The sequence below is a fragment of the Osmerus mordax genome, chromosome 21 (genome assembly GCF_038355195.1).
Source record: "Osmerus mordax isolate fOsmMor3 chromosome 21, fOsmMor3.pri, whole genome shotgun sequence".
Taxonomy (NCBI): domain Eukaryota; kingdom Metazoa; phylum Chordata; class Actinopteri; order Osmeriformes; family Osmeridae; genus Osmerus; species Osmerus mordax.
Window position 1 is genome coordinate 8,315,525 of NC_090070.1, and position 12,843 is coordinate 8,328,367.

Consider the following 12,843-nt stretch of genomic DNA (forward strand, 5'->3'; position numbering starts at 1 on the left):
CATCATTTACAATTAGCAGCCTCACATAGTTGAAAAGTTCCATCAAAACGAAGAAATTGGGCAATCCTGTTTAATAATGGTCCTAACCTCTATGACTTACCCGTCCCTTAAGTTTTCCGCTTGTAGTGATATTTTCATGCATGTAGCCTGCTCATTGCATTCATTCCTTAATAAAGAACCCCCTTTGAACCAAGCTGATTCTAACAACGCTGTATCTCAGATGGAGTCGCAACTTAAACAGTATCATCTGCTAACGGAAAATATGCCCTCCAAAACGTAAATAATTATTCTTGACATGTATTTAGGTGAAAATGGCTAATTCAAAACAAGATTACTGTAAGTGTTAATTGTCAGTAAGATTAGAACGCAAAATGCGACAATTTGGTCGCAGTCTAGAGCACTGCGAAAAGTCAGCTGTGCTCTGTTTTTCTCCTACATTCAGACCTGGCCCCGGTAAATTGTAGGCCTACTATGAGCTAGCTAAATACTAGACTACTGCTGTGTGGGAATCGCAGGAGCTAACCAGTCGAAGGCGTACAAAAATACAGTGTTGCTATCACAGCCTGGAAACATAACTAGCTACATGTTTGGCACCAACATTGTGTTGGTCCTAAACCGAGCAACGATTGTGTACAGCGACGCACCACACACGCTTGAGTTTAAAAACATTGCCAAAGGCAAGCACACCTAATAATATATATGTGAGATTACAATAAGTTGTGCTGCCAAAGCCAAGCACACCTAACTATTCTGAAATAACTCAAGTAGCATTCTCAAAATACATAGGTCATGTGTGTGTAAAATCTGTAGAAAAGCTAGTGTTTAAGGTAACTTTTACACTGATGTAAAGTGTCTGTGTACAATTACTTTAACACATGTTAATCAGCCTCTCTATGTGGCTGCAGTCCTGACATGGTGATGTCACAACCTTGTACACAAACAGCTCAACAATTACAAAGGAGATATAAACTAAATGCCAGTAGTTTTTATTGGAATTCTGAACTACAAAATAGAGCATATCCCCCCAAATCAAATCAAATCAACATGTATTTGTATAGCCTTTTTTACAAGCAATGTCAGAAACTCCAGAGATGGTTAGTGAAAGAGAGGTGCAGAACTTAGCATTCTCATACAGCAGGGAAGTGTCAATGGGTGTTGAAACACCAACATCCAGTGTTCAACTTGGGTCAGTTGGTAAATGTCAGTATACTCAGAGGTAGCCACAGGGCTGGGGACTGTGATCGGCGCAGCATCACAGGAAGGGGGATGAGGAAAGGGACCGGGAACTCACTGTCGTCTGTCATGGAGTCTGGTTTCCGGTTGGCGACTATATCCAGCTTTGGCAGACTGTCACAGATCGACGTCCACTGGCGACCAGGTCCAGCGTTGGCAGACCCACGACCAGGCAGATGCTGACTCTCTCTGCCGCTGCAGCCAGTTGAGTGAGCAGGTGGCCCCCTCTACTGGTGAATGTCCTTCATGCAGGCAAGCAGAAAGCCCTGGAGAGAGCTACCGAGATCCCCCGGAGAAAAGCTTTGATGGACTTTGTCTTCTTCTCCTCTCCTCCAGCAACGACTCACCAAGGTCTGGACCTGGACAGGAAACACCATCACACAACAGGATATGACATCACACAGAACTTCAGCACTGTGACCTCTCACTTAAAAAAAAGTGTGTGTGTGTGCGTGCGCGTGTCTGTGTGTGTGTGTGTGTGCACATTCATGTGTGTGAACTGGTGGGAGGGCCAACTAAAGTGGGAAAGCCTAAATGAGCCAATGTGCAGTCAGGATCTTACGTTCAGAGCTGAGGGGAGACACTTTCTTGGTCTTAAATATCCTGCTTCTCTTTCTGCCCTTGGCAGCCACAGTCTGTCGATCCTTGATGGACGTCCTCTCTTTCTTCTGGGTTTGGAAGTGAGAGTAAAGACACACAGAATCATTGAGATTGTCACATGTCGTCCCTTCTTATCGCTGACTCAGCTCAGGTCAGTTCTACCTAGTGCCAGTGTGTGGTGTTGTTTTCAGCTTACCAGTGTGAACCATCTCCGGAGGATGGGGGGGTCGGTCTTTCCGAGCGCCCCAGATGATCTCCCTCTGGGCTGGGGGCCCGAGATATGGAGTCCCTGGAGGTGGAGGAGCTGGAGGAGGAGTAGAAGGATGAAGAAGAGGATTGGGTCCCACCGGCCTTTTCCAAGCCAGCAAACTCCATCTCAAGTCCTTCATCCAAGCTTGTGTTTGTGATGAAGGAGCTGTAAATTCCACCGGCCTTTTCCAAGCCAGCAGACTCCATCTCAAGTCCTTCATCCAAGCTTGTGATTGTGATGAAGGAGCTGTAAATTCCACCGGCCTTTTCCAAGCCAGCAGACTCCATCTCAAGTCCTACACGGTCATCATAACCATCCCGCGTTCCTGCGTCACAGTGATGATGACCAGCAGGATCTTCAGAGTCCTCCTCCTCCTCGTCCAGGTCTGGGTTTGGGCATCCATCTTGACCCTGGTCCCAGTCCCAGTCCTTGTCCCAGTCATGGTCCACAGTCATGTCCTCCTCCTCCTTAGAGGAGTCCTGGTCCTGGCCCTCAGTCAAGTCCTCATCCACCCTGAGCAGTTTGGAAAACATGGCCCCAAGATGGTGCATTAGTTTGGGCACCAAGTCGTTCTGGAAGGAGTAGAGGGCTTCTGGGAAACCCAAGATTTTGTCCAGGAAGTCCAAGAAAATGTTCTGCAGAGAAGAGGAGTGCACAAAGGTCGAGGCGCCATACAAACACTGTGGGAATCTTGAATTAGAGAGAAAGTGTGTGAGAGAGAGAGAGAGAGAGAGGGGGGGGGGGGGGGAGAGAGAGGGGGGGGGGAGGGTGGAGAGAGAGATAAGGAGAGAGAGCACACCTTCAGTTTCTTCAGGTATGTTTTCCCTGGGGCTCCCTCTGTGTCCCGGGGGAGGAAGGCTTCCACCAGGGCATATAGCTGGAGCATGAAGCAATCTGGACCCTGGGGATGGGGAGGAGGGGGTGGGGGAGGGAGAGGAGGGGAGGGGGGAGGGAGGGAGAGAGCAAGAGAAGGACCGGGGGGCTGGGTCAATGACTCTGCTGCCAGCTCCTGCATGATGGAGTCTAGGAGGGCGTGGACACACGGAACTTCAGCACTGTGACCTCTCACTTAAAAATAGTGTGTGTGTGTGCGTGTCTGTGTGTGTGTGTGCGTGTCTGTGTGTGTGTGTGTGTGTGCGCGTCCGCGTGTGTGAAATGGTGGGACAGGTTCTCTCTCTCTGTCGCTGCAGCCAGTTGAGTGAGCAGGTGGCCCCCTCTACTGGTGACTGTCCTCCATGCAGCCAAATCAGAAAGCCCTGGAGAGAGATACCGAGATCCCCCGGAGAAAAGCTTTGATGGAATTTGTCTTTTTCTTCTTCTTCTTCTCTCCTCTGGCAATGGAGGACTTGCCAAGGTCTGGACCTGGACAGGAAACACCATCACACAACAGGATATGACATTACACAGAACTTCAGCACTGTGACCTCTCACTTAAAAAATTGTGTGTGCGTGTCTGTGTGTCTGTGTGTGTGTGCACGTCTATGTGTGTGAAATGGTGGGAGGGCCAACTAAAGTGGGAAAGCCTAAAGGAGCCAATGTGCAGTCAGGATCTTACATTCAGAGCTGAGGGGAGACACTTTGTTGGACTTAAATATCCTGCTTCTCTTTCTGCCCTTGGCAGTCGCAGTCTGTTCATCCTTGATGGACGTCCTCTTTTTCTTCTGTGTTTGGAAGTGAGAGCAAAGACACACAGATTCATTGAGATTGTCACATGTAGTCCCTTCTTATCGCTGACTCAGCTCAGGTCAGTTCTACCTAGTGCCAGTGTGTGGTGTTGTTTTCAGCTTACCAGTGTGAACCATCTCCGGAGGATAGGGGGGTCGGTCTTTCCGAGCGGCCCCAGATGATCTCCCACTGGGCTGGGGGCCCGAGCCATGGAGCCCCTGGAGGTGGAGGAGCTGGAGGAGGAGTAGGAGGATGAAGAAGAGGATTGGGTCCCACTGGCCTTTTCCAAGCCAGCAGACTCCATCTCAAGTCCTTCACGGTCATCATAACCGTCCTGTGTTCCTGCGTCACGGTGATGATGACCAGCAGGATCATCAGAGTCCTCTTCCTCCTCGTCCAGGTCTGGGCATCCATCTTTACCCTGGTCCCAGTCCCAGTCCTTGTCCCAGTCATGGTCCACAGTCATGTCCTCCTCCTCCTTAGAGGAGTCCTGGTCCTGGTCCTCAGTCAAGTCCTCATCCACCCTGAGCAGTTTGGAAAACATGGCCCCAAGATGGTGCATTAGTTTGGGCACCAAGTCGTTCTGGCAGAAGTAGAGGGCTTCTGGGAAACCCAAGATTTTGTCCAGGAAGTCCAAGAAAATGTTCTGTAGAGAAGAGGAGTGCACAAAGGTCAAGGTGCCATACAAACACTGTGGGAATCTTGAACGAGAGAGAAAGTGTGAGAGAGAGAGAGAGAGAGAGAGAGAGGGGAGGGGGGAGAGAGAGAGGGGGAGAGAGAGATAAAGAGAGAGAGAAGGAGAGAGAGCACACCTTCAGTTTCTTCAGGTATGTTTTCCCTGGGGCTCCCTCTGTGTCCTGGGGGAGGAAGGCTTCCACCAGGGCATATAGCTGGAGCATGAAGCAATCTGGACCCTGGGGATGGGGAGGAGGCGGGGGAGGGGGGGAGGGGGGAGGGGGGAGGGAGAGAGCAAGAGAAGGAGTGAGGCTGGGTCAAACACCAAAACTGTGACTGACTGACTAGTCAACCACTTGTAAACTTTGGCCCGCATCGTGGAGTAGATGGAAATGACTTCCATGGCTATCTAGACACGGTGAGGTCACTGCACCCCTGTGATGCAGGACTGGGGAGGCAGGGCACTTACTTTGAAACACGACTGGCGATAGCCAAACACGATCAGGCGCAGCATAACCAGCTCAATCACCACATCTATGATGCTCAAGTGATGAATCTGAAAATAATTCCCACAAGTTATTAGGTAGCTCTTAGACTCTCACATCTCTGATTCTGATAAAGTTAGATGAGATGAGAGGAGATGTGAGGTGTCCAGGTCATTAAACTGTCCATATTGCCTGGGCTTCGAGGCCAATTTGTGCTTGAAAAACAATGTCAGTCAGACAAGTGTCTCGCACCTTCTAGACTGTGTAATGTCACAGACCCCATGCCCAAATGTAAACATTGAGACTGCCTTGCTCAATAAAGATGTTGTGAGTTTGGCACATTTTTATGAGCATGAACTAAGGGGGGCTGAGGTCAGAAAGGGAAAAATATTTCCTCCTCTCTTCCTACTTTCCTGCCCTCCTCTCCCCCACTATCCATCATCTCCTTTACCTCCTCTCCCCTCCCTTTCCTCCCCTTCCCCCTCTCGTCCCCCTCTCCTCACCGACTCCGCCGCCAGCTCCTGCATGATGGAGTCTAGGTGGGCGTGGTCTGAGGCGTACTCCCTCAGCCTGGTGTATTTCTGAAACAGCTGCTCTTCATCCTGGAGAACACAGACACAGTCACACACAGACCCCATGTTTTCGAAGGCATGTTAGATTTATCTCCAAGTTAGCATGTGTGTAGACTGTTCAAGTGGTGACACCCTACCAGGGTGACATATATCAAGGTCACCCAAAGTCACTGTTGGTGGGGAGGGATAATATGTCAGATACCTTTTGTGCTTCGGTTGCCAGTCTTTCTAAAAGCCAGTGAGTTGCTGCCAACATGAACTCTCTGCTGTCAGTAAACAGTGTCTGGGGACAAAAATGGATGATCAGGATAACTAGCTAAAATAATCATTACTAACAGCACACAGGAGTTAACTACCTAGCATTTTATAGAACATCAACACACAGGAGCTAGCTAGATAGTAGACTACTCACAGTGAAGGCCTGCCTGAGAGCTGTCACCTTGTAGGAAAGTTGGTCAACGGTTCTGTCTCTCAAGTAGTACCTATGGAGATACATCAGTCAAGTTAACCTGGACAAGCTAACTACAGAGCAATGAGGGAAACCTTGATAAAATGCATTCCTGTGCATACAGTAGTATTTATATCATCTATCTAGAAGAATCATGTGTATGGCGTGTTGTCAAATGTAACAATTAATATATGCCTGTTAAGGAATTGTACTAACTTCAGGAATTCCATTTCATTTTCCCATTTTGCAGGGAGATCGGTCTCATGATCCCAGTCCTGGCCCTTGGTCCAGCCCTCATCCTTCTCCTCCTCAGAGGAGTCCCAGTCCTGGCCCTGGTCCTTGGTCCAGCCCTCCTCCTCCTCCTCCTCCTCCTCCTCAGAGGAGTCCCAGTCCTGGCCCTGGTCCTTGGTCCAGCCCTCATCCTTCTCCTCCTCAGAGGGGTCCCAGTCCTGGCCCTTGGTCCAGCCCTCATCCTTCTCCTCCTCAGAGGAGTCCTGACCCTGGTCCTTGGTCCAGCCCTCATCCTTCTCAGAGGGGTCCCAGTCCTGGCCCTGGTCCTTGGTCCAGCCCTCATCCTTCTCCTCCTCAGAGGGGTCCCAGTCCTGGCCCTGGTCCATGGTCCAGCCCTCATCCTCCTCAGAGGGGTCCCAGTCCTGGCCCTGGTCCTTGGACCAGCCCTCATCCTTCTCAGAGGGGTCCCAGTCCTGGCCCTGGTCCTTGGTCCAGCCCTCATCCTTCTCAGAGGGGTCCCAGTCCTGGCCCTGGTCCTTGGTCCAGCCCTCATCCTTCTCCTCCTCAGAGGGGTCCCAGTCCTGGCCCTGGTCCTTGGTCCAGCCCTCATCCTCCTCAGAGGGGTCCCAGTCCTGGCCCTGGTCCTTGGTCCAGCCCTCATCCTCTTCCTCAAATGAGTCCTGATCCTGGGAGAAAGACTCCTCCTCGCAGGTGTTTCTGGACCCCCAGGAGGTTCTGGCTGTGGTGCGCAGAATCCCATCTGGACCCACGACCATGCTGACCTCCATGATGGAAACATCAGTTTGCTAGTGGACAGAAAGGAGACACACACACCTTTAACATTGAGTCCTAAAGGGATGATTCAGCTTGCTGGGATCAAGTGTGGTGGGGAGGTTCTATCTATCTATCTTAGTGTTGCAGTTCTCACCCCTTCGTCAGCCAGAACCGGGGAGTAGAAGTCAGTCTTAGAACATACATGAGACTGATACTGTCTCACCTGTCCTCCAATGAGCTGTAGGGGAAAGGAGATACAAGGAAGGGGATGAGTGACAGAGTGCTGCGTAACTGGTCTGGAGTACAGGCTTCAGATACAAGCCTGAACAGGAAAGTCACACTGTTGGCATCTGTCGCACTTCAGGAAATCTTACCTGAACTCCGGTCACCGCCATCACCATGGCAGCCATGTGGGGGAATCCCTGCAACAGCAAACAGAGGAAGAGGGACCTGGGTCAGACACGCACCCTGTGTGTGGCTTGTGCGTGTGTGATTGTGTTTGCACTTACATTTGGGCCGAGCCTGGATCTCTCCTCAGACATGGCCCACCACAGTCTGGCGTCAGCCCCCCTCACCATACACACTCTGCACATCTGTACGTGCACCTTCTGAGGGAGTGGGAAGGAGGGAAGAGGTGTCACAAATAACAACAATAGGCCTGTTTGTCTGGGTAGGTGCGCAGGTGTGTTTGCGAAGGCTGACTCATTGTACCTTAGATCCAGATCCTCTGGTCCATGAGAAGGAGGAGGCATGGTTCCTCTCGGAGCTCACCAGAGCAGAACACAAGCTCCTCTACAGAAACATGAGCAGAGAAGAAGAGGATGAGGCGGAATGTTCTGAAACTGCTGTAGGACCCACAGACCCTTACCATAATGTAACTCAGAGCTTGTGTCCGTCGTCTTACACTGAGAAACATAGTATCTCTGACATAAATACTTTTGTTCGTGTAATTGAATTGACACACTCAAATGATGACTTCCTGAGGTGTCTATTCCTCCAGTCTCACAGGGGGAGAGGAATACACACATTAGGCACCCAGGCTGTCACATTCATAACAGGAGAGAGGGGGTCAAGAGAACTACCTCCCCCTGAATGGAACTAGCCACTCCATCCATGTCCCACTATGTTTCCATAGGGACCAAATAACCCAGGACTGAACCACTCATCATGACATCATCATCTCAACATTCCAGAACATTGCAGCAAATTTGCAGAAAAACAACTGAGATAATGACTGTGTAAGTGTGAGTATTTGTGTGTTTGTGTGTGTTTGTGTAAAGGTAAATGTAAGATGGCTCTTACCCCAGTCCAAATGACCACAGGGCCACAGTAGAGGGGGCTGAACTCCCAGGGCAGCAAGGGTCCGCTGGTCATCTGAAACACATGACACACAGAAACCCATTTAAACCCATTTGTCTACCTAGTAACTAAACAGAGCTCATCACTAACTGACATACAGTCTCATCTTTCTCAGAGGGGTCCCAGTCCTGGCCCTGGTCCTTGGTCCAGCCCTCATCCTTATCCTCCTCAGAGGGGTCCCAGTCCTGGCCCTGGTCCATGGTCCAGCCCTCATCCTCCTCAGAGGGGTCCCAGTCCTGGCCCTGGTCCTTGGACCAGCCCTCATCCTCCTCAGAGGGGTCCCAGTCCTGGCCCTGGTCCTTGGTCCAGCCCTCATCCTCCTCCTCAAATGAGTCCTGATCCTGGGAGAAAGACTCCTCCTCGCAGGTGTTTCTGGACCCCCAGGAGGTTCTGGCTGTGGTGCGCAGAATCCCATCTGGACCCACGACCATGCTGACCTCCATGATGGAAACATCAGTTTGCTAGTGGACAGAAAGCAGACACACACACCTTTAACATTGAGTCCTAAAGGGATGATTCAGCTTGCTGGGATCAAGTGTGGTGGGGAGGTTCTATCTATCTATCTTAGTGTTGCAGTTCTCACCCCTTCGTCAGCCAGAACCGGGGAGTAGAAGTCAGTCTTAGAACATACATGAGACTGATACTGTCTCACCTGTCCTCCAATGAGCTGTAGGGGAAAGGAGATACAAGGAAGGGGATGAGTGACAGAGTGCTGCGTAACTGGTCTGGAGTACAGGCTTCAGATACAAGCCTGAACAGGAAAGTCACACTGTTGGCATCTGTCGCACTTCAGGAAATCTTACCTGAACTCCGGTCACCGCCATCACCATGGCAGCCATGTGGGGGAATCCCTGCAACAGCAAACAGAGGAAGAGGGACCTGGGTCAGACACGCACCCTGTGTGTGGCTTGTGCGTGCGTGCGTGTGTGATTGTGTTTGCACTTACATTTGGGCCGAGCCTGGATCTCTCCTCAGACATGGCCCACCACAGTCTGGCGTCAGCCCCCCTCACCATGCACACTCTGCACATCTGTACGTGCACCTTCTGAGGGAGTGGGAAGGAGGGAAGAGGTGTCACAAATAACAACAATAGGCCTGTTTGTCTGGGTAGGTGCGCAGGTGTGTTTGCGAAGGCTGACTCATTGTACCTTAGATCCAGATCCTCTGGTCCATGAGAAGGAGGAGGCATGGTTCCTCTCGGAGCTCACCAGAGCAGAACACAAGCTCCTCTACAGAAACATGAGCAGAGAAGAAGAGGATGAGGCGGAATGTTCTGAAACTGCTGTAGGACCCACAGACCCTTACCATACTGTAACTCAGAGCTTGTGTCCGTCGTCTTACACTGAGAAACATAGTATCTCTGACATAAATACTTTTGTTCGTGTAATTGAATTGACACACTCAAATGATGACTTCCTGAGGTGTCTATTCCTCCAGTCTCACAGGGGGAGAGGAATACACACATTAGGCACCCAGGCTGTCACATTCATAACAGGAGAGAGGGGGTCAAGAGAACTACCTCCCCCTGAATGGAACTAGCCACTCCATCCATGTCCCACTATGTTTCCATAGGGACCAAATAACCCAGGACTGAACCACTCATCATGACATCATCATCTCAACATTCCAGAACATTGCAGCAAATTTGCAGAAAAACAACTGAGATAATGACTGTGTAAGTGTGAGTATTTGTGTGTTTGTGTGTGTTTGTGTAAAGGTAAATGTAAGATGGCTCTTACCCCAGTCCAAATGACCACAGGGCCACAGTAGAGGGGGCTGAACTCCCAGGGCAGCAAGGGTCCGCTGGTCATCTGAAACACATGACACACAGAAACCCATTTAAACCCATTTGTCTACCTAGTAACTAAACAGAGCTCATCACTAACTGACATACAGTCTCATCTTTCTCAGAGGGGTCCCAGTCCTGGCCCTGGTCCTTGGTCCAGCCCTCATCCTTATCCTCCTCAGAGGGGTCCCAGTCCTGGCCCTGGTCCATGGTCCAGCCCTCATCCTCCTCAGAGGGGTCCCAGTCCTGGCCCTGGTCCTTGGACCAGCCCTCATCCTCCTCAGAGGGGTCCCAGTCCTGGCCCTGGTCCTTGGTCCAGCCCTCATCCTCCTCCTCAAATGAGTCCTGATCCTGGGAGAAAGACTCCTCCTCGCAGGTGTTTCTGGACCCCCAGGAGGTTCTGGCTGTGGTGCGCAGAATCCCATCTGGACCCACGACCATGCTGACCTCCATGATGGAAACATCAGTTTGCTAGTGGACAGAAAGCAGACACACACACCTTTAACATTGAGTCCTAAAGGGATGATTCAGCTTGCTGGGATCAAGTGTGGTGGGGAGGTTCTATCTATCTATCTTAGTGTTGCAGTTCTCACCCCTTCGTCAGCCAGAACCGGGGAGTAGAAGTCAGTCTTAGAACATACATGAGACTGATACTGTCTCACCTGTCCTCCAATGAGCTGTAGGGGAAAGGAGATACAAGGAAGGGGATGAGTGACAGAGTGCTGCATAACTGATCTGGAGTACAGGCTTCAGATACAAGCCTGAACAGGAAAGTCACACTGTTGGCATCTGTCGCACTTCAGGAAATCTTACCTGAACTCCGGTCACCGCCATCACCATGGCAGCCATGTGGGGGAATCCCTGCAACAGCAAACAGAGGAAGAGGGACCTGGGTCAGACACGCACCCTGTGTGTGGCTTGTGCGTGCGTGCGTGTGTGATTGTGTTTGCACTTACATTTGGGCCGAGCCTGGATCTCTCCTCAGACATGGCCCACCACAGTCTGGCGTCAGCCCCCCTCACCATACACACTCTGCACATCTGTACGTGCACCTTCTGAGGGAGTGGGAAGGAGGGAAGAGGTGTCACAAATAACAACAATAGGCCTGTTTGTCTGGGTAGGTGCGCAGGTGTGTTTGCGAAGGCTGACTCATTGTACCTTAGATCCAGATCCTCTGGTCCATGAGAAGGAGGAGGCATGGTTCCTCTCGGAGCTCACCAGAGCAGAACACAAGCTCCTCTACAGAAACATGAGCAGAGAAGAAGAGGGTGAGGTGGAATGTTCTGAAACTGCTGTAGGACCCATAGACCCTTACCATACTGTAACTCAGAGCTTGTGTCCGTCGTCTTACACTGAGAAACATAGTATCTCTGACATAAATACTTTTGTTCGTGTAATTGAATTGACACACTCAAATGATGACTTCCTGAGGTGTCTATTCCTCCAGTCTCACAGGGGGAGAGGAATACACACATTAAGCAGCCAGGCTGTCACATTCATAACAGGAGAGAGGGGGTCAAGAGAACTACCTCCCCCTGAATGGAACTAGCCACTCCATCCATGTCCCACTATGTTTCCATAGGGACCAAATAACCCAGGACTGAACCACTCATTATGACATCATCATCTCAACATTCCAGAAAGTTGCAACAAATTTGCAGAAAAACAACTGAGATAATGACTGTGTAAGTGTGAGTATTTGTGTGTTTGTGTGTGTTTGTGTAAAGGTAAAGGTAAGATGGCTCTTACCCCAGTCCAAATGACCACAGGGCCACAGTAGAGGGGGCTGAACTCCCAGGGCAGCAAGGGTCCGCTGGTCATCTGAAACACATGACACACAGAAACCCATTTAAACCCATTTGTCTACCTAGTAACTAAACAGAGCCCATCACTTGACCACAGGGCCACTCACACTGCTTACACCATGTATACATGTATCTCTAAGCTAAAACAATAAGTTAGCTAGTTTAGTTACTAGTACATACAATCTGAGTGGAAATGCTGAAGACCCTGAAGCTGGCCTTTATGTCGGCTTGTGAACATTAGGTGCTTGACTGACCTGCACCCCTGTGACCCTTTGATATGTATTTTATTGTTTTGGCTCATAGATACATGTATAAATGGTGTAAGCAGTGTGAGTCTTCCATAATGTTGACTCTTTGAATTTGTTCTGAATGATGTTACCTGTCCTCTGAGTGCTAGTTCCTCCAATGCCATCTTCCCAGCCTGGGTGAGGTAGATCTTAGGAATGTGATGCAGCCAAACTGGGGCCGTGAAGAAGGTCTGTGACAGTGAACAACAGGAGACGTTAACTTCACCATCTTGGTCCAATGGTGACTAATACTGTGCATTTAAGACAGTGGTTTCTCAACCTGAAGACTGCAGAATTTGGACTAAGAACATAGAAGGTGGAATGAGAGAAGGTGAATGGTTACCAGAGTGTCCAGAGATGTTAACTCTGTCATTAACAGCTTCCCAGCACGAGTCAGCTGAACAACAGCAGGCATGGATGACGGAGCCTTCATGGCAGAGAGAAAATGTAGAGAATCTTAGGGATTGTTATGAATAAATCGTAATTTTCAGAGTAGGCTTACATTGTCAATGTTTTAAAAAGATATTACTAAGCTATTGTTATTTGCCCATGTTCTCAGTGAAAACTTTATGCGCCCTCTCAAACTCTTAGCTCCGAGAGAGAGGAGAACTTACAGGACGCCACACCGGCATGTACAGCAGCAGAGGTCCAGACAGAGGGCTGAACAGAGGCA

The 12,843-nt window shown here is 50.1% G+C and overlaps 2 protein-coding genes across 2 annotated transcripts; both read right to left on the reverse strand.

The window, feature by feature from the left end:
- Window positions 1-3,329: 3,329 nt before the first annotated feature.
- LOC136965649 (uncharacterized) lies at window positions 3,330-5,939 on the reverse strand. The gene is made up of 8 exons (XM_067259834.1): window positions 5,893-5,939; window positions 5,683-5,763; window positions 5,412-5,510; window positions 4,893-4,979; window positions 4,561-4,662; window positions 3,873-4,394; window positions 3,639-3,744; window positions 3,330-3,445 (listed from the first exon to the last, which is right to left on the reverse strand). Exons 2-8 carry the CDS (start codon window positions 5,734-5,736, stop codon window positions 3,330-3,332), a joined length of 1,086 nt encoding a protein of 361 aa, XP_067115935.1. The 5' UTR covers window positions 5,737-5,763; window positions 5,893-5,939.
- A 1,706-nt stretch (window positions 5,940-7,645) lies between these two features.
- LOC136965650 (uncharacterized) lies at window positions 7,646-10,103 on the reverse strand. The gene is made up of 8 exons (XM_067259835.1): window positions 10,032-10,103; window positions 9,441-9,521; window positions 9,239-9,337; window positions 9,096-9,143; window positions 8,876-8,959; window positions 8,552-8,753; window positions 8,236-8,307; window positions 7,646-7,725 (listed from the first exon to the last, which is right to left on the reverse strand). The coding sequence occupies exons 1-8, from the start codon at window positions 10,101-10,103 to the stop codon at window positions 7,646-7,648; spliced, it is 738 nt and encodes a 245-aa protein (XP_067115936.1).
- Window positions 10,104-12,843: the final 2,740 nt, after the last annotated feature.

Excerpts from the sequence above, each read along its gene's own strand:
- LOC136965649 (XM_067259834.1), bottom strand. The coding sequence starts at position 5,736 with ATGTTGGCAGCAACTCACTGGCTTTTAGAAAGACTGGCAACCGAAGCA. Across the intron at positions 4,663-4,892 it reads ATCGCCAGTCGTGTTTCAAA|GGTCCAGATTGCTTCATGCT; the intron begins GTAAGTGCCCTG and ends CCCCATCCCCAG. Across the intron at positions 4,395-4,560 it reads CATACCTGAAGAAACTGAAG|AACATTTTCTTGGACTTCCT; the intron begins GTGTGCTCTCTC and ends TCTTCTCTACAG.
- LOC136965650 (XM_067259835.1), bottom strand. The coding sequence starts at position 10,103 with ATGACCAGCGGACCCTTGCTGCCCTGGGAGTTCAGCCCCCTCTACTGT. Across the intron at positions 8,960-9,095 it reads TGGCGGTGACCGGAGTTCAG|CTCATTGGAGGACAGGTGAG; the intron begins GTAAGATTTCCT and ends TTTCCCCTACAG. Across the intron at positions 8,308-8,551 it reads CCCCTCTGAGGAGGATGAGG|ATGACCAGCGGACCCTTGCT; the intron begins GCTGGTCCAAGG and ends CATGTGTTTCAG.